At 41.6% G+C, this 21,101-nt stretch overlaps 1 protein-coding gene across 4 annotated transcripts in view; it reads left to right on the forward strand.

Moving 5' to 3' along the window:
- LOC106581644 (regulator of nonsense transcripts 3A) overlaps nt 1–17,038 on the forward strand; it is a 38,699-nt gene extending 21,661 nt beyond the window's left edge. For 2 of the 4 annotated variants that reach the window (XM_082966929.1, XM_014163800.3), the window contains exons 5-11: nt 487–597; nt 695–750; nt 856–1,014; nt 2,968–3,101; nt 5,620–5,923; nt 6,505–6,582; nt 10,514–17,038. In XM_082966929.1, coding sequence (XP_082823055.1) covers nt 487–597; nt 695–750; nt 856–1,014; nt 2,968–3,101; nt 5,620–5,923; nt 6,505–6,582; nt 10,514–10,687 — 1,016 coding nt within the window. In that variant the 3' untranslated portion in view covers nt 10,688–17,038. Of the gene's footprint in view, nt 1–486; nt 598–694; nt 751–855; nt 1,015–2,967; nt 3,102–5,619; nt 5,937–6,504; nt 6,583–10,513 lie in introns of all 4 variants that reach the window. The other 2 variants (XM_014163803.3, XM_014163801.3) reach the window with 2 other exon arrangements.
- The last annotated feature ends 4,063 nt before the right edge of the window (nt 17,039–21,101 follow it).

Below are 21,101 nucleotides of genomic sequence, written 5' to 3' on the forward strand. Positions count from 1 at the left end.
TTACATGTAACAGATTACCTGTAATCCGTTACCCCCCCCCCCCCCACCCTGTTAATAGCCTACTGAGGGAATGCAATAGTTAAAACAGTTTTGTATACAATATGATCAAGGAGGGGGGAGCGGCAGCGGAGCACTGAGCACAGCAGCTACGTAGGCAGCAGCGGAGTTGGCACTCAGCAATGTAAAAATGCGCAGAAATATCTGTATTTTTATCTTGGGCAAATTGGGATACAGTGAAGGATAAATGTAGATAAATTCCAATAATATACTTTTCTATTTTGTGAATAGAGATACGCACCTATTACGTCAAATTACCGTATTTACCATTAGCGTGTCCCCACCCAATAACGTTACCGCCTGTCATCTTGAGCTTTAACACTCGATCTTTACCCACCTTTTTCTTTACCACTACATCCTTTTTCAACAAAGTGACTGATTGACGTCCTCCCTCTTCTTGACTCTTCCTTACCCTTCTCCCCCTTGCAGACCCGGAGTACCGGCGGTTTCTGGATAACTACTCCTGTGATGAGGAGAAGTCCATGGCCAACCCTGAAACCCTGCTGGGAGAGATAGAGGCCAAGACAAAGAAACTCATAGGTACTGGATCAATCAGTCAGTCAGTTAGTCTGTCTATCAACCAATAAGTCAGGCAATCAATCAATCTGACTTTACATTATATCTGATTGAATTTCAGCCAAAAGAACAACACCTCTTCTGGAGTACATCAAGAATAAGAAACTTGAGAAGCACGTAAGTGTAATGTAATAGTTAAAAATAATGCATTTATCGTTTCCCTTTGTGGACTCCTATCCAGATGTAGATCAACTCTCACAATAAGATGCAATTTTTCTGTAGAGGATAAGAGAGGAGAAGAGAGACGAGCGTCGACGCAGGGAGCTGGAGAAGAAACGGCAGAGGGAGGAGGAGAAGAGGAAACGGAGGGAGGAGGAGAGACGCAAACGCAAGGAGGCGGATAAACAGAAGAAACTATCGGAGAAGGAGATCAAGATCAAGGTGGTCACTGGTTCTGTTGACACAAAGTTAAAATCAAAGAACATTTGTGACCGACCGGTTCGATTCTGTCTTATGTAGCAAAATGTGATATTGTGTTTTTTTACATTGGATAAAAGCAGAGACACAGCTAGAAAATGGTATATCATACACTACAGTTGAGGAACAATGGTTAACGTAATTCTGCTATGAAAGTTGATAAACTTGTAACCTCCCTTTTGAGAAAATGGCCCTTGAATGTTTTGTACACCTAGTGGAGAGCTCTTCTTTGTCTACACCCATTCAGCGTCGTTCACACCCTCTAAACCTTTAGCCCCACCCATCTTTTTAAGGATTCACATGAGGCCATATACTAAACAACCAAAGATTTCAAGACTGAAGGCTGGTTTATAGTACGGGTGTGTCGTAAATTTTATCTGGGTTGCCAGAGTGTGCTCAGAGTGCGCTCTGGGTGTTCGTAAACTCAGAGCGTTGCCAGATTGTCCGTTCGTAAATTCAGAGTATTTCACTCTCATTCTTGCAGAGCTGGTTATGCTTTTTTATGTTATCCAGAGCGTTAGTGACTGCAACTGTGCTGTTGGCAACAATTTAAATACGCTTTTTTGCCAAGGTTTGCTGACACTGGCCATATTCAACGGGTGTTGAGTGTTCTCAAATCGTCAGTTATTCTGTGCTCTGGCACACTCAGACGAGAGTGTTCTGAAATCGGAGTGGAAAGCCAGAGGGAATTTACCATCTACGTCTATCGAGTGGCGCAGTGGTCTAAGGCAGTGCGGGCTGTGCCACTAGAGATTCTGGGTTCGAGTCCAGGCTCTGTCGCAGCCGGCCACGACTGGGAGACCCATGGGGCGGCGCACAATTGGCACAGCATCGTCTGGGTTAGGGGAGGGTTTGGCCAGATGTCCTAGTTCCATCGCGCACTAGCGACTCCTGTGGCGGGCCAGGTGCAGTGCACGCTGACACGGTCACCAGGTGTACCGCGTTTCCTCCGACACATTGGTGCGGCTGGCTTCCGGGTTAAGTGGGCATTGTGTCAAGAAGCAGTGCGGCTTGGTTGGGTTGTGTTTCGGAGGACCCACGGCTCTCGACCTTCACCTCTCCCGAGTCCGTACGGGAGTTGCAGCGACGAGACAAGTCTGTAACTACAAATTGGATACCATGAAATTGGGGAGAAAAAGGAGAAAGAAAATATATAAAAAATATATATATTTTTAAAATTGTTTGAAGATGTAAAAGAGGTGTTCTCTTTTTGACTCCGTCTGCATATTTACAATCAAATGGCAGAATTTTCTCCATCTCCTTAGCTATCATACTCTAATTCCACTGATTTCAAAACTCAGTCCTCCAGATGTGGACTGCAACACGTATGTAGTTCTATTATGTGTTATCTTTCAAAAAAGCCATGTCAGAAAGGATTATCTACACATACTGACCAGCTCATGTTATAGACAGAAGCTGGCTACATGGCAGACCAATCCCTACTCATCTCTCGGCATGTCCAGCCTTCTCATTGCCTTGGCTAGCGGGAATGTTGCTGCCTTGTTATGTGGCTAAACCAACTAAGCTCGTAATTTAACAATTGTATTTGTATTTACAGATGGCATACACGTTTGTCATTAAGGCACATGAAAGTCCACATGTTCCAGAAGGCATTTCTGCCAAAAAACATATTTAGATCAAAATAAAAAAATTATGTTCAAATGGGTCTCTAGTGGCGTGCGACATACACCTCGTTTTCTGAAACTTGTCCCATTTTGAGTGGTATATGCACATTCACCAATTTTAAAGCTTTTAGGAAGCCCTTCGTGAGCTACATTTTGTTAGTCGTAACTATTAGTCAGACTGTAATCTCGGTACCCAGAGTTAAGGTTGTGACGAGATTTTATAGTTAGTGACTGTTTTGTTAATAACTGTTGGTAGTTGTTGGGTAGTAAGTGTGTTTTGGGCTTGCCTCAGCTCCTGAAGAAGAGTGACCGGGACGATGATGTGGACTCTGACAGGCTCAAGGACAAAGGAGACAGTGGGGACACAGAGAGGGCCAAGTGGGACAAACCCAGTGGACACATGAAGTCAAAGGAAACCAAGGACCAGTAAGGAGCTTTTAATGCACTATTCATGGTATTTTTGTTTTATATCAGTCTCTGATGCTTTGTTTTTCTCAGTTATGAGAAACCCAAATTGGAGTTAGCTAGTGGTAAAGGACGAGATTTCTTCTATGCCTTACTGTGAGTTTTCTATCCTTATCACAGTGGATGCCACATTTGGCCTTGACCAACCTGGAGCCTTTACAGCTTTATGTGACAAAACCAATGTTTCTAGCCAAGGCCTGGTCATGAGCTGATACCACACTCCTCCAGTGTCATAACTAGGGCTGTTGCGCTGAACTTTTACCGCCACACTGGCAGTCATGAGTCATGACCGTTGAGTCACGGTAATCTCCTCTTATGCGCTCAGGTCATGTGTTGGTAGTACCCTAACGAACATTAGGTCGCTAATGGCCTGGTACTCAGGGGTCTATTGTCCCTCTAACCACTCTGACATAAATGCAATTGAAAATCACATAACACGTATCATCAAAACAATATCATGCTTTCAAAACTCACCTCACTGTGATGATACATTTGAAGAAAGAAGTTCAAAAGCAGGTTGAAACTGAGTGGAAGACATGGTCGGTCATTGTGGATGTTGTTTCAAAGCCTAACACAACAAAATGGACAACGCCATCTAAGGTGATGATTAATTAAAAACAACCACATGCATATTAGAGCTTATGCATATGCATAGACTTACGAGGACAAGCTCGAGAAAAAAAACCCAGAATAAAAATAATGATTGTGCTGTTATACAATACATAGCCTACTGCATATTATGCATGGCAGAAAAACATAAAACATAACTGATTTCAAATGTCTTTGGTACATAATTGGTCTAGCCTATAGGCCTACTCCAAAATGAAACACATTTGAGTAATTGCCTTTGTTTGGACTGTATTATTATGCAAACTGGATGGACTGGGTTACCTTATGCTACACTCCAAGATGTATATCCACGAGTCTAGGAGAGAATGTATACCCCTAGGTGATGTTGTTGGTTAATTGATTGTGCAGGGTGGCTTACAATTGTGGTAAATTTGTATATGATTTTGAATAGCCTAGTAATAGGGAATTTTTTATATTTTCATAATTAATAGGCTGACATATTAACGTTACCTTTAGCTACAAAATATCTCACCACCAATCGTTTCCATCTGCTCCTCTCTCTCCTTTTTTTCCTTTCTCAAGCGTGCAGAGGGGATGACAACAGTTTAGTGAAATATGTTTCGTTGTGAAAACATCTTACTATCATTGTTACCGACAGATTTCATTTGGTTTCCCAAATTAAGCATTGGGTAGCTGCAGGAATAGAGTTGGAGCCCATGGCATACAGAAAATCGCCTGTTGTGTAGCGAGAGAATGATCCTCAAACAGTGGTTGATATGTGGAGTGAAATAAGTGTTCTATTTATTTCTCAGCTGCTCATATTAAGCATAGCTCCCCTACAAAACCGAAGTAACCAAGTAGCCTATCCGGCATAACTGAAAAACGGACCACGGGAAAACGCGCGGCCTCCAATCGCTATTCGAGTGCGGATGACGTGTTTTTCCCCCCTGTCCCTCCCAATGGGCCATTCTAAATTGAGACTAATTTGACATATTAGTAAAGACAAGATTAAATTGAGAATAGTCTGATGGGTGAAAATATGATCACTTGATGAGAGAACAGCTGTGCAACCTGATGCAAGGAACAGAGGGCAAGCTTTTTTTCCCGACTTTCTCAAATCATCAATAGCCTATAGTCGCATCATGCACCCCATATCTCTCATACCTCATATCTCCCTCACTAGCTTTAAGCACCAGCTGTCAGAGCAGCTCACAGATCACTGCACCTGTACATAGCCCATCTGTAAATAGCCCATCCAATCTACCTCATCCCCATACTGTATTTATTTATTTATCTTGCTCCTCTGCACCCCAGTATCTCTACTTGCACATTCATCTTCTGCACATCTACCATTCCAGTGTTTAATTGCTATATTGTAATTACTTCGCCACCACGGCCTATTTATTGCCTTAACTTACCTCATTTGCACTCACTGTATATATACTTTTTGTTTTCTTTTGTTCTACTGTATTATTGACTGTATGTTTTGTTTATTCCATGTGTAACTCTGTGTTGTTGTATGTGTCGAATTGCTATGCTTTATCTTGGCCAGGTCGCAGTTGCAAATGAGAACTTGTTCTCAACTAGCCTACCTGGTTAAATAAAGGTGAAATAAAAAATCAAAAAATATATGTTTTGATTTCTAAGACATTTTAAGGTAAGTATCATTCACAACTAAAGTTGCCAACTAACTCTAAATGTAATGTATAGGACCTGTTTCAAATGACCACTTTTACGCTCAACATAGCCACTTCATATGCACACTTTCTCCGGAATGGGAAAAATATCCTTTCTGTTTCATTCAGCTAAGTTCAGTCTTTTGCATGACAATAACCAGCTGACAAAATGTAATGACCGCCACAGCCCTAGTCATAACCAGTCTAACTGTGCTTTCCTTTCCTGCCACTAGGGGTCAGATGGAGAGCGATAAGGAGCAGAGAGAGCACGGCCGCAGGCAGAGAGACAAAGACCACAGAGGAAGAGACGAGGAGAGGAAACGACAGCGCCACCACTACGAGTTCGACAAGTCCATGCGGTGCAAGGAGGATACCAAGTGGGGTAAAGGCTACTGCCAGGACCGGGCAAAGAAAGATGGCCAATACCACAGCTCCTACTCCTACTGCCCCGACACGTGCGACAAGGTGGGAAAGGAGGTCAGAGAAGACATTGGCGGTAGCAGGAAGGACCGCGTCCGGAACAAGGTGAGCGACAAGGTGAGCAAGAGAGGTAGGTTGTAATTTTGTGGTTGATTTTTATTTAAAGAACAACGATAATATAAGTAGGTTACACCTTATTATTGTGTAATTATTCTTGTAAGTACAATGTAACAAGTATTGTTGCAAGGTTTGAGTCCTTTGGAATTCTTTGAGGATTTCAACCTGTCGTTATACTGATTGAAGTATTTTCAAGTAAACAAAGGTTGTTTTACGTTGTGATATATTCCGGGTTTTTTTACGATACAACCCCACCACACACATTTCCAGCTGCTTGTCACACTGCTTGTACCCCCTATTTTGTTTTTCATCAGCTGTGCAAACAGACAGTGCTACACTGTTACAGTGCAGTGGAGACATTTATATTTCAATATAACTTTATTGTCCACGAGATGATAGATTTACAAGCTTAAGATGATCAAAGGTACGGTCATCATACATTGTGTTAAAAACAGTGAGAATTGCAGTACATGTGCACTACACATATTAAAACACACATACATACAAACTCGCATGTATAAATACCTTGACATATGACATATTTGTATGTAACCCCATTGATCCAGGCCTGTGTTTCTCAGTCTGTGTTAGCCTATCAGGACAGAAGGACGTCCCAGACAGAGGGGCCACACCAGATAGGAGGGGCTCTGCCAAACAAGGTATAGTCAGCTAGTCTTTCCACCACCAGCCAAGGTACAGCTACAGCTAGCCTTTCTACATGGGGGATGAGGAGGGGCACACAAGGTAGTGGGAGGGTGCACCAAAGTACAGATGTACAGGTACTCTTCTACCCTTTGGTCCTTTCTACATAGATGGTATATCTGGTTTCAAATAGTATTTGCTGCCTTTCAAATACCTTTGGTGTTTGGTTGAGCCTGCCTGGAGTGCCAGATGAGCAGGGTTTGCACTTTTGGGAGTAATCTATTGCACCAGGCAAGCTCAATTAAGAGCAGATAAAGAAGAAAAAAATACTATTTGAAAATCTGCTAGTACACCTAGTTTTTCTATAGTGAGTGAGGTTACTAGCCAATGGACTGCTAGTCTTACTAGTAGCCTTTCTATAGTTAGATCGTACCACAAAAAAAGTGTGTTTTGCGTCCCTTTGACATTTTAAGTAGAAATTGTGCACCAATTTTAACTTTAAAAAGCCAGTTATATTAAATGAAGTTCCTTTTAATAAAAACCATATGGAAAATTCAGTAAATCAGATTTTTAATATGAATAAAGACTTGCTAAAGTGCCAAAATTCTGACATTTCCCTCTGTACATCCTGTTACTTCTAGGAACATTATAACCCGCTTAACCCCAAAATGTCCCTCATTTTAAGGTCAACCCTTTTATGTGAACTGAACTGTTGTTTTAATATGGCCAAACTATTCCTTTAAACATTTTTTTTCAATTCCATAGAAACATTGAACATATAATTGTCGAATCATAGTGTAAAAGCAGGTGAGCTGGTTCTACTCTTTTTGGCCATTTTCTAGTGTTTTGTGGTGGAAATCTGAGTGGGTCGACCAAAACACATCACCCCTGTTACACACGCATAGGAAGACAGGCTAGAAATGTTTTAACAAATTTCAATTGTTTTGTGAAGCTTGCATTGAGTCAATTGCCCCTCCCTGTTGCACACAACAAGCTGCCATTACCCCGTCATAAGGGGACTTATGGCTGATTTAAGATTAAATAATTAACCCTGTTACAATCAACCCTGTTACTTTATTTGGCCCTTAATAAGCACTTGCTATAGTATTTTTCTTGAGATGGTAAAACATGTTTTTATTAAGTTGAACGTGTGCTCTTTATGGAAATGTTGAAATGTTTTTTTCTTTTACACTACCCCAAAGGTACTAAATTGGTGGAATGACCCAGTTGCTTTACTACTGAAATAAGTGAAGGCATCCCACCGCATCTTTTGGAGGCTCCATTTTCAACAACATAAAGATAAATGAATATACACTGAGTGTACAAAACATTAAAAACACCTTCCTAATATTGTGTTGAACCGCCCACCCTCATTTTGCTCTCAGAACAGCCTCAATTTATCAGGTCATGGACTATACAAGGTGTCGAAAGCAGTCCACAGGGATGCTGGCCCATGTTGACTCCAATGCGTCCCACAGATGTCCTTTGGGTGGTGGACCATTCTTGATACACACGGAAACTGTTGAGTGTGAAAAACCCAGCAGCGTTGCAGTTCTTGACACAAGCCAGTGCCCCTGGCACCTACTACCATACCCTGTAACTCTTTTGTCTTGCCCATTCATCCTCTGAATGGTACCACCCATACACAATCCATTTCTCAATTGTCTCAAGGCTTAAAAATCCTTCTTTAACCTGTTTCCTCCCCTTCATCTACACTGATTGAAGTGGATTTAACAAGTGACATCAATAAGGGATCATATCTTTCACCTGAATTCACCTTGTTAGTTTTGTCATGGAAAGAGCTGGTGTTCTTAATGTTTTGTACACTCAGTGTAGACAGTTCCATTCTCAAAGATTAAAATAAATATATTGTACTATACAGAACAGGCACAAAAAAACATCAGCCTCTTACAGTAAACTCCGAGACAGGTTGCATTTTCTTTTTGCCCCCTTTCAGAACAGTTGGCATCAAATCACTTGCTGATAATGTTACATAAAACGTTTGAAAGGTCTATAATTTTTATTAAACACAATCAAAGTTAATTAACATAGGCCCTAGATGCCTTTAAATTGCTCAACTTATAGGCATGACCAATTTAGGCATATTTTTTACAATGTGTTATTGCGCTCCAAAGGGATAACTTGAAATAACATGATGTGGGGTAATTGAATAATCAAAAGAAAAATCTGTGACTATTTATCTGCCTATGTGGTTATGCAGTGCCTTCAGATAGTATTCACGCCCCATGTATTTTTACACATTTTGTTGTATTACAGCCTGAATTTGAAATGGATTACACACAATACCCCATAATGTCAAAGTAGAATTTTGTTTTTCAATATTTTTTTCTCTCAAATCAATGAAAAAGGGAAAGATGAAATGTCTTGAGTCAATAAGTATTCAACCCCTTTGTTATGGCAAGCCTAAATAAGTTCACATTTAAAAATGTGCTTAACGAGTCACATAATACGTTGTACTCTGTGTGCAATAATAGTGTTTAATTTTTTTACGACTACCTCATCTCTGTACGCCACACATGCAATAATCTGCAAAGATCAGTCAATTGAGAAGTGAAATTCAAACATAGACCACAAAGACCAGGGAGGTTTTCCAATGCCTTGCAAAGTAGGGCACCTATTGGTCGATGGGTAAATTTTAAAAAATAAAGACACTGAATATCCCTTTGAACATGGTGAAGTTATTAATTACACTTTGGATGGTGTATGAATACACCCAGTCATTACAAAGATACAGCCATCCTTCCTAACCACTCAGGGATTTCACCATGAGGCCAATAAAACAGTTGCCAAGTTTAATGGCTGTGATAGGAGAAAAATGTGGATGGATCAACAACATTGTAGTTACTCCACAATACTAACCTAATTGACAGAATGAAAAGACTGTACAGAACAAAAATATTCCAAAACATCCTGTTTGCAATAAGGCACTGAAGTACTGCAAGAAATATGGCAAAGCTGTTTACTTTCTGTCCTGAATACAAAGTGTTATGTTTGGGGCAAATACAATACAATACATTACTGAGTACCACTCTCCATATTTTCAAGCATAGTGTTGGCTGCATCATGTTATGGGTATGCTTGTAATCGTTAAGGACTGTGGAGTTTTTCAGGATAAAAAAGAGAAACGGAATGGAGCTAAGCACAGGCAAAATCCTATAGGAAAACATGGTTCAGTCTACTTTCCATGAGACACTGGGAGATGAACTCACCTTTCAGCAGGACAATAACCTACAACACAAGTCCAAATCTTTTAATTTTATTTCACCTTTATTTAACCAGGTAGGCAAGGCAAAATCTACACTGGAGTTGCTTATCAAGAGGACAGTGAATATTCCTGAGTGGCTGAGTTACAGCTTTGACTTAAATCTACTTGAAAATCTATGGCAAGACCTGGAAATTGTTGTCTAGCAATGATCAACAACCAATTTGACAGAGCTTGAAGAATTTTGAAAAAACTAATAGGCAAATGTTGCACAATCCAGGTGTAGAAAGCTCTTAGAGACTTACCCAGACAGACTCACAGCTATAAACACTGCCAAAGGTGCTTTTACAAAGTATTGCATCAGAGGTGTGAATACTTATATAAATTAGGTATTTCTGTATTTCATTTCCAATAAATGTGCTAAATAGAAATATCAAAATAATCTTACTGACTCGCTGTATTTTTCTGTTATCAAGACACCTTGTCTCTATTCTCAGCACTTACGACCAATATTCTACTCTGAGACGCTTTGTGGATATGACCTCTGGAATTAAAAGCAAGCGCAATGTAGAATCTCCATTGATTGCTTTTTAGTCCAGGACTTGTCAATCTGTGTCCAGTAAAATATAGTATAGTTTAGCAGCCATTTTGTGTTACAGTGAGTTTGTGCTGTTATTGTGACCTAGATCTCTCTCCTGTGTTTCTGCCTCTTTCTCTCCATACAGGACCGGCCTGCCATGCAGCTCTACCAGCCAGGTGCTCACAATCGCAAGCGCGTGAGCTCTGCGATGAAAGGTTATGAGCTTCCCATGAGCCACTTGCCAGAACACGCGGCGGCAGACTGCTGCTACAAGGCCGTCGCCATGGAAACGGGCTCGGAAAAGAGCGGAGACGAGTAGTCCAGTCTGTCTGCTCTGATAAGCCTTTCACAATATTTATGCCTATGAATTATGAAGCTTTTATGTGCTGCTTGATTATATAAATGCTTCAAAATTCACAAAAAGTGACGTTAGCTGATGAAGATGGTCTCATAGAACAAAACGTATAAGATCTCCTAAGCCTGTTTTTAACCACCGAACTTATTTTTTCCGTTTATCAAAAAAAAAACATTAACTTCCCCATAGGCTTTGACCAACAAGCCATGGCAGAGTTAGTGCCTACAAAAAGACGGCATTACTATTGCTCTCTATTGGGCTGCCAGATTGTAGGCTTGCGTGTTACTAAACGGCATGCATGCGCAAGGCTTTGGGGTTGATGGAGCTGCACTCGCCGTTGAAATCATTTCAACTTTCCGACGCTTCTGTGTCAAACCTTTGCACAAATAATTTCAAAAGGATTTGAAGATTGGGTCACCCATGATTGGGGTAGGAGAGTAACAAAGATCAAACATTCCCAATACATTATGGAAAACTTTTCATCTTGTTCTCCTTTGTTGTATTCTGTACATCACAGAGAAGTTTCTCTAGACACGATTAGAATGTGTTTTGTCAAGCAGGACAGGACCAAAGCTAAAGGAAGTTGTTTGTTTCTTGCTCGTGTGTTATTCCCATGTTGTGTCACCCCTGGGTACAATAGCGCAATCATTTGTATTTGCATTTATTATGGATCCCTATTAAGCAGCTACTCTTCCTGGGGTCCGGCAAAATTAAGGCAGCTATACAATAAAAAAGTACAATACATTCATAACAGATTTCACAACACACTAAGTGTGTGCCCTCAGGCCCCTACTCCACTACCACATATCTACAACACAAAATCCATTTGTACGTGTGTGTATAGTGAGTATGTTATCATGTGTGTGTATGCATGTGTCTGTGCATATGTTTGTGTTGCTTCACTGTCCCCGCTGTTCCATAAGGTGTATTTTTATCTCTTTTTAAATCTGATTCTACTGCTTGCATCAGTTACCTGATGTGGAATAAAGTTCCATGTAGTCATGGCTCTATGTATAAGGGCACAAGGCATGACCCAAATGCAGACACAGGAGGCAGATGGTAGAGCTCTGATATTTATTATAACAAAGGGAGTTGGCAAAGGCAGGTCGGGGACAGGCGAGAGTTCATAAACCAGGTCAGAGTCCAAACAGTACCAGGGGATAGGCAGGCTCGAGGTCAGGCCAGGCAGGGGTCAGAAACCAGGTCTGAGTCCAAAACAGTACAAGGGGATAGGCAGGCTGGTAGTCAGAACAGGCAGGCGGGTTCGGAGTCAGGACAGGCAAGGGTCGAAACCAGGAGGACTAGAAACAAACAGAGACTGGGAAAAATAAGAGCAAGGAAAAAGGCTGGTTGACTTGGTAAACAAGACGAACTGGCATAGAGAGACAGGAAACACAGGGATATATACACTGGGGATAATAAGCGACACCTGGAGGGGGTAGAGACAATCACAAGGACAGGTGAACCAGATCAGGGTGTGAAACTATGTAGTACTGTGCGCCTCCCATAGTCTGTTCTGGACTTGGGGACTGTGAAGAGACCTCTGGTGGCAATACCACTTACAAATACAAGTAGTGATGAAGTCATCCTCTTCTCCACTCTGAGCCTAGAGAGATTGACATGCATATTATTAATGTTTGCTCTCTGTGTACATCCAAGGACCAGCCATGCTGCCCTGTTCTGAGCCAATTGCAATTTTCCTAAGTCCCTCTTTGTGGCACCTTACCACACAACTGAACAGTAGTCCAGGTGCGACAAAACTAGAGCCTGTAGAACCTGCCTTGTTGATAGTGCTGTCAAGAAGGTAGAGCAGCGCTTTATTATGGACAGACTTCTCACCATCTTAGCAACTGTTGTGTCAGTATGTTTTGACCATGACAGTTTACAATCCAGGGTTACTCCAAGCAGTTTAGTCACCTTAACTTGCTCAATTTCCACATTATTTATTACATGATTTAGTTGAGGTTTAGGGCTTGGTGAATGATTTGTCCCAAATACAATGCTTTTAGTTTTTGAAATATTTAGGACTAACTTATCCCTTGCCACCCATTCTCAAACCAACTGCAGCTCTTTAAGTGTTGCAGTCATTTCAGTGATTGTAGTAGCTGACGTGTATAGTGTTGAGTCATCCGCATACATAGACACACTGGCTTTACCCAAAGCCATGTCTAAGTAAAGAGATTGAAAGAATTACCTCCATTCATGATGTTTATTCGACCCTTAATGTCTCATGACAACAATACACACAAATCTAAAAGTAAAATAATGTAATTAAGAAATATATAAATATTAGCTTGAGCAATGTCGGCATGGCATTGACTAAAATACAGTAGAATGGAATACAGTTAATACATATGAGATGAGTGAAGCAGTATGTAAACATTATTCAAGTGACTAGTGTTCTAATATTATATATATAATAATATATAATAAGTGGCCAGTGATTCCAAGTCTATGTACAGTGGGGAGAACACGTATTTGATACACTGCCAATTTTGCAGGTTTTCCTACTTACAAAGCATGTAGAGGTCTATTTTTATCATAGGTACACTTCAACTGTGAGAGACGGAATCTAAAGCAAAAATCCAGAAAATCACATTGTATGATTTTTAAGTAATTAATTTGCATTTTATTGCATGACATACGTATTTGATACATCAGAAAAGCAGAACTTAATATTTGGTACAGAAACCTTTGTTTGCAATTACAGAGATCATACGTTTCCTGTAGTTCTTGACCAGGTTTGCACACACTGCAGCAGGGATTTGGCCCACTCCTCCATACAGACCTTCTCCAGATCCTTCAGGTTTCGGAGCTGTCGCTGGGCAATACGGACTTTCAGCTCCCTCCAAAGATTTTCTATTGGGTTCAGGTCTGGAGACTGGCTGGGCCACTCCAGGACCTTGAGATGCTTCTTACGGAGCCACTCCTTAGTTGCCCTGGCTGTGTTTTTAGGGTCGTTGTCATGCTGGAAGACCCAGCCACGACGCATTTTCAGTGCTCTTACTGAGGGAGGGAGGCTGTTGGCCAAGATCTCGCGATACATGGCCCCACCCATCCTCCCCTCAATACGGTGCAGTCGTCCTGTCCCCTTTGCAGAAAAGCATCCCCAAAGAATGATGTTTCCACCTCCATGCTTCACGGTTGGGATGGTGTTCTTGGGGTTGTACTCATCCTTCTTCTTCCTCCAAACACAGCGAGTGGAGTTTGGACCAAAAAGCTCTATTTTTGTCTCATCAGACCACATGACCTTCTCCCATTCCTCCTCTGAATCATCCAGATGGTCATTGGCAAACTTCAGACGGGCCTGGACATGCGCTGGCTTGAGCAGGGGGACCTTGCGTGCACTGCAGGATTTTAATCCATGACGGCGTAGTGTGTTACTAATGGTTTTCTTTGAGACTGAGGTCCCAGCTCTCTTCAGGTCATTGACCAGGTCCTGCCGTGTAGTTCTGGGCTGATCCCTCACCTTCCTCATGATCATTGATGCCCCACGAGGTGAGATCTTGCATGGAGCCCCAGACCGAGGGTGATTGACCATCATCTTGAACTTCTTCTATTTTCTAATAATTGCGCCAACAGTTGTTGCCTTCTCACCTAGCTGCTTGCCTATTGTCCTGTTGCCCATCCCAGCCTTGTGCAGGTCTACAATTTTATCCCTGATGTCCTTACACAGTTCTCTGGTCTTGGCCATTGTGGAGAGGTTGGAGTCTGTTTGATTGAGTGTCTGGACAGGTGTCTTTTATACAGGTAATGAGTTCAAACAGGTGCAGTTAATACAGGTAATGAGTGGAGAACAGGAGGGCTTCTTAAAGAAAAAAAGTTGTCTGTGAGAGCTGGAATTCTTACTGGTTGGTAGGTGATCAAATACTTATGTCATGCAATAAAATGCAAATTAACTACTTACAAATCATACAATGTGATTTTCTGGATTTTTGGATTCCGTCTCTTACAGTTGAAGTGTACCTATGATAAAAATTACAGACCTCTACATGCTTTGTAAGTTGGAAAACCTGCAAAATCGGCAGTGTATCAAATACTTGTTCTCCCCACTGTATATAGGGTAGCAGCCTCTAAGGTGCAGGGTTGAGTAACCAGGTGGAAGCTGGCTAGTGATGGCTATTTAACAGTCTGATGGCCTTGAAATAGAAGCTGTTTTTCAGTCTCCCTGTCCCAGCTGCTTTGATGCAACTGTACTGACCTCGCCTTCTGGATGATAGTGGGGTGAACAGGCCGTGGCTCAGGTGGTTGATGTCCTTGATGATCTTTTTGGCCTTCCTGTGACGTCGAGGTGCTGTAGGTGTCCTGGAGGGCAGGTAGTTTGCCCACGGTGATGCTTTGGGCAGACCGCACCACCCTCTGGAGAGCCCTGCGGTTGCTGGCGGGGCAGTTGCCATACCAGGCGGGGATACAGCCCAACAGGATGCTCTCAATTGTGCATCTGTAAATGTTTGTGAGGGTTTTAGGGGCCAAGACAAATTTCTTCAGCCTCCTGAGGTTGTAGAGGCACTGTTGTGCCTTCTTCACCATAGTGTCTGTGTGGGTGGACCATTTCAGTTTGTCCGTGATGTGTACGCTGAGGACTTGAATGTTTCCACCTTCTCCACTGCTGTCCCGTCGATGTGGATAGGGTCGTGCTCCGTCTGCTGTTTCCTGAAGTCCACGATCAGCTCCATTGTTTTGTTGACGTTCAGTGAGAGGTTATTTTCCTGGCACCACTCTCCCAGGGCCCTCACCTCCTCCCTGCAGGCTGTCTCGTCATTGTTGGTAATCAGGCCTACTACTGTTATGTCTGATGCAAACTTGATGAAGGCGTGCGTGGCCACGCAGTCCTGGGTGAACAGGGAGTACAGGAGTGGGCTGAGCACGCACCCTTGTGGGGCCCCTGTGTTGAGGTGTTGTTTCCTACCTTCACCACCTGGGGGCGGCACGTCAGGAAGTCCAGGACCCAGTTGCACAGGGCGGGGTTCATGCCCAGGGCCCCGAGCTTAATGATGAGCTTGGAGGGTACTATGGTGTTGAATGCTGAGCTATAGTCAATGAACAGCATTCTTACATAGGTATTCCTATTGTCCTGATGGGACAGAGCAGTGCGATGGCGATTGCATCGTCTGTGGATCTATTGGGGCGGTAAGCAAATTGAAATGGTTCTATAAATGGTCCGGTAAGGTAGAGGTGATATGATCCTTAACTAGCCTCTCAAGGCACTTCATGATGACAGAAGTGAGTGCTTTGGGGCAATAGTCATTTAGTTCAATTACCTTTGCTTTCTTGGCTACAGGAACAATGGTGTACATCTTGAAGCAAGTGGGGACAGCAGACTGGGATAGGGAGAGATTGAGTATGTCCGTAAACACTCCAGCCAGCTGGTTTGCGCATGATCTAAGGATTCGGCTAGGGATGCTGTCTGGGCCGGCAGCCTTGCAAGAGTTAAGACTTCATTGTTTTTATGAGAAGTGTTCCTGAGGCAGCACATTATATGCCGGTTTCCCGGACACAGATTAAGCTTTGTCCTGGACTAAAACACTTGGTCAATGGAGAAGCTTTATAGTCCAGGGTTAAGATGAAACTGTGTCTGGGAAACCTCCCCATGTGTCTGTCTACTACCTGCCTGTGAAGGAATACCTCCTCATCCATGAGATCATATTTGATATGCCTTTTTTGTGATTCCATTTGACTGGTATTTTTAAAAGAAAGTCTATAGATTTTATCTCAAAGAAAATATACAAAGTAGCGACAATTGTATTTAAGAAATTATAAATGTGTTTTCTGTGTTGGGTGTAGAACCTGTAAAGCAAATCATTTGTGTGTGCGTGCGTGTTTGTTTCAGCATTTAAGTGTGATAGGAGACGGAGAGGAGAATGTTTAGGTTGTCAACAATATGCTTTGTCAATTCTCTTGTATAATGTGACTTATGACAATTCTTACATAATCCTGTTTCTAGATGTCATAAGACTGCAGCTATTTCTGGTAGGAAACATAAGGTGACGCGAGCCATCTATTATTTAGCAGTATTTCACACTTGAGCCAAGAAGAACATAACTTTGATATTCATCATAATTTACCACAATGAAAAGAAGTAAAATAACGTTGCAGCTGCTGAGTTTGATGCTGTTGAAAATCTCAATGTTTTCTACACTGTTTGCACGGTTTTCTACCAAATTGTGAACTGTTGGATTCAGCTAAAGCCTGAACTGAGATTGGAAGGAAGTGAAATCAGATTCTTGTTAGCTGTAAAAGACACCTTCCTTCTGTTTTTTGTTTGTTTTCATTAAAATATTTGAAAAATAGTTAAATAAAACTATCCAATAAAGATGTCTGTTTGAAAAAAAGGATGACCAACACTTTAGGGCTAGCAGTACACCTATTACGTCCACTTATCTTGAAATTTCCATTACACTTTCTATGAATATCCTCTTCATAATAGGTACATTTTAATGCCTCATGGGCTATGCATACTACTGGCATTATAATGCACAATTTAGGTGCAAAGCTGCACTGTTAATAAAGCATTTTGAGCAGGTTTAGGAAGCAACGTGTTATAATCCATATTCTGAAATGAAACATTGTTACAAAGTCATATTCACATTTTATTACTCGAAATGAGGCATCATTGTCATACAGTGAGCTCCAAAAGTATTGGGACAGTGACACATTTTTGGGATTTGAAATGATACAATGACTGCGGTTAAAGTGTAGACTGTCAGCCAAAAGTATGTGGACAACCCTTCAAATTTGTGGATTCGGCTATTTCAGCCACACCCATTGCTGACAGGTGTATAAAATTGAGCACACAGCCATGCAATCTCCATAGGAAAACATTGGCAGTAGAATGGCCCATACTGAAGAGCTCAGTGACTTTCAAAGTGGCATCGTCATAGGATGCCACCTTTCCAACAAGTCAGTTAATCAAATTTCTGCGCTGCTAGAGCTGCCACAGTCAACTGTAAGTGCTGCTATTGTGAAGTGGAAACATCTAGGAGCAACAAAGGCTCAACCGTGAAGTGGTAGGACACACAAGCTCACAGAACGGGACCGCTGAGTGCTGAAGCGTGTAAAAATAGTCTGTCCTAGGTTGCAACACTCACTACAGAGTTCCAAACTGCCTCTAGAAGCAAGGCTTCTTGAAATAGGTTTCCATGGCCGAGGATCACCATACGCAATGCCAAGCATCAGCTGGAGTGGTGTATAACTTGCTGCCATTAGACTATGGAGTAGTGGAAACGCATTCTCTGGAGTGATGAATCACGCTTCACCATCTGGTAGTCCGACCAACTAATCTGGGTTTGGCGGATGCCAGGAGAACGCTACCTGCCCCAATGCATAGTGCCAACTGTAAAGTTGGTAGAGGAGGATTAATGGTCTGGGGCTGTTTTTAATGGTTTGGGCTAAGCCCCTTAGTTCCAGTAAAGGTAAATCTTAATGCAACAGCATACAATGACATTCTAGACGATTCTGTGCTTCCAACTTTGTGGCAACAGTTTGGGGAAGTCCTTTCTTGTTTCAGCATGACAATGCGCCCATGCGTCATTCCTAACTCAGTTGCCAGAGAGGACGGAAACCGCTAAGGGATTTCACCATTAGGCCAATGGTGACTTTAAAACCTTTGCAAGTTTAATGGTTGTGATAAGAGAAAACTGAGGAGAGATCAACAACATTGTAGTTACTCCACAATACTAATCCAATTGACAGAGTGAAAAGAAGAAAGCCTGTATGGAATACAAATATTCCAAAACATGCATCCTGTTTGCAACAAGGCACTAAAGTAATACTGCAAAAAATGCGGCAAAGCAATTCACTTTTTTGTCCTGAATACAAAGTGTTATGTTTGGGGCAAATCCAATACATCACATTACTGAGTACCACTCTCCATATTTTCAATCATAGTGGAAGCTGCATCATGTTATAGGTATGCTTGTAATCATTAAGGACTGGGGAGTTTTTTAGAATAAAAAAAGAAACAGAATGGAGCTAAGCACAGGCAAAATCCTAGGGGAAAACCTGGTTCAGTCTGCTTTCCACCAGACACAGTTGTCCAAAAAGTTATACTTTTGACTCATCTGTTCATAGACGATTCTTACAAGAGTTTTGATGATCATTCAGGTGCTTCCAGGTGCTTTTTGTCAAACTTGAGCCAAGTTTTTGGACCAGATGGGTCCTATTATGTTTGGTGAAAACCAAACACTGCATTCCACGGTAAGAACCTCATACCAACGGTCAAGCATGGTGATAGTAGTGTGATGGTTTGGAGATGCCTCAGGACCTGGACGACTTGCCTTAACAGAAGGAACCATGAATTCTGATTCTTATCAGAGAATTCTACAGGAGAATGTCAGGCCATCCATCTGTGAGCTGAAGCTGAAGCGCAGCTAGGTCATGCAGCAAGATGGTTAAATGGTTAAAAAGCAAAAAAAATGAAGTTTTGAAATGGCCTAGTCAAAGTCCAGACCTAATCCCAATTGCGATGTGGAAGGACTTGAAACGAGCAGTTCATGCTTGAAAACCCACAAATGTTGCTGAGTTAAAGCAGTTCTGTATGCAAAAGTGGGTCTAAATTACTCCACAGCGATGTTAGAGACTGATCAACAACTACGGGATGCATTTGGTTGCAGTCATTGCAGCTAAAGGTGGCACAACCAGTTATTGAGTGTAAAGGGGTAATTACTACTTTTTTGTTATTCGTAAACTCAGGTTCCCTTTATTTAATATTAGGTATTGGTTGAAGATCTATCAACATTCAGTATCAAAAATTTGCAAAAATAGAGAAAATCAGAAAGGGGGAAAATACTTTTTCTCGGCACTGTATGTAAATGAGATTTCTGTAATACATTTTCAATAGATATGCTAAGAATTGTAAAAATATGTTTTCACTGTCATTATAGGGCATTGTGTGTAGATGGGTGAGAAAAATCTATTTAATACATTTTAAATTCAGGCTGTAACACAACAAAATGTAAGCTCAGATTTTTTTTCCTTGCATATCTTCTACCTTATTTTAAACAATGTCGAAATTGACTACAATTGTAAATAGGATAATTTTGGTCATAAAGTTGGTCTCATCCAAAACAACATTTTGTAAGTGAGTTCGTCATGACTTACTGGAGGATTGGGTATGGATTACTTACATTAGGGTGTCCAATCAACAGTGGTGTAAAGTACTTAAGTAGTAGTTTAAAGTATTTTTACTTGTTTTTGGGAGTATCTATAGTTAGAGCTGGGTGGTATACCATATTTTACGATAAACCGGTATTGATGCACAGACCAGTTTGGGTTTTTACTTTACCTTCTATAATGGTATTTGAATGTTTGGTTTGTTAAATGTGGTAGGCCATGTTTAACTTTCATTTTTATAGTTTACTTCGCTACCTGAGTCATCTCTCTCTGATCTCTCTCTCCATGCCGCTTTCCACACAGACCTAGCCCCACCCCCTGTCACTTGCGTTCAGTCTGCATGATCAATGCAGACATCTATGTTGTTTTCACTTTGCTTCTAATATAAATCCTCTAGCGTTCTATAATAACACAAAATTATTAGTTTGTGTTTCTTACATCTGCAAACAGCTAGTTTGTTATTTCTTAGCAAGTTGGGCCTAAATATTGTTAGCTGGCTAGCTAGCTAGCTACACTATACAGTGCATTCGGGAAAGTATTAAGACCCCTTGACTTTTTCAACATTTTGTTACATTGCAGCCTTATTCTGATGTTGACTAAATAGTTTTTCCCCTTCATCAATCTACACACAATACCCCATAATGACAAAAAAGGTTTTTATATTTTTTTTTCAAATTGATTCAAAATATTCAGACTCTTTACTCAGTAGTTTGCTGAAGCACCTTTGACAGCGATTACAGCCTCAAGTCTTCTTTGGTATGACGATACAGACGTGCCAAGCTTGTATTTGGGGAGTTTCTCCCATTCTTCTCTGCAGATCCTCTCAAGTTCTGTCAGGTTGGATGGGGAGCGTCACTGAACAGCTATTTTCAGGTCTCTCCAGAGATGTTCAATCAGGTTCAAGTACGGGCTCTGGCTGGGCCACTCAAGGACATTCAGAGACTTGTCCCGAAGCCATTCCTATGTTGTCTTGGCTGTGTGCTTAGAGTCGCAGTCCTGTTGGAAGGTGAACCTTCACCCCAGTCTGAGGTCCTGAGCGCTCTGGAGCAGGTTTTCATCAAGGATCTCTCTGTACTTTGCTCTGTTCATCTTTCCCACGATCCTGACTAGTCTCCCAGTCCCTTTCACTGAAAAACATCCCCACAACATGATGCTGCCACCACCATGCTTCACTGTAGGGATGGTGCTAGGTTTCCTCCAGACTTGATGCTTGGTATTCAGGCCAAAGAGTTCAATCTTGGTTTCAGCAGACCAGACAATCTTGTTT

Source organism: Salmo salar, chromosome 21, assembly GCF_965601325.2.
Source record: "Salmo salar chromosome 21, fSalSal1, whole genome shotgun sequence".
Classification (NCBI taxonomy): Eukaryota; Metazoa; Chordata; class Actinopteri; order Salmoniformes; family Salmonidae; genus Salmo; species Salmo salar.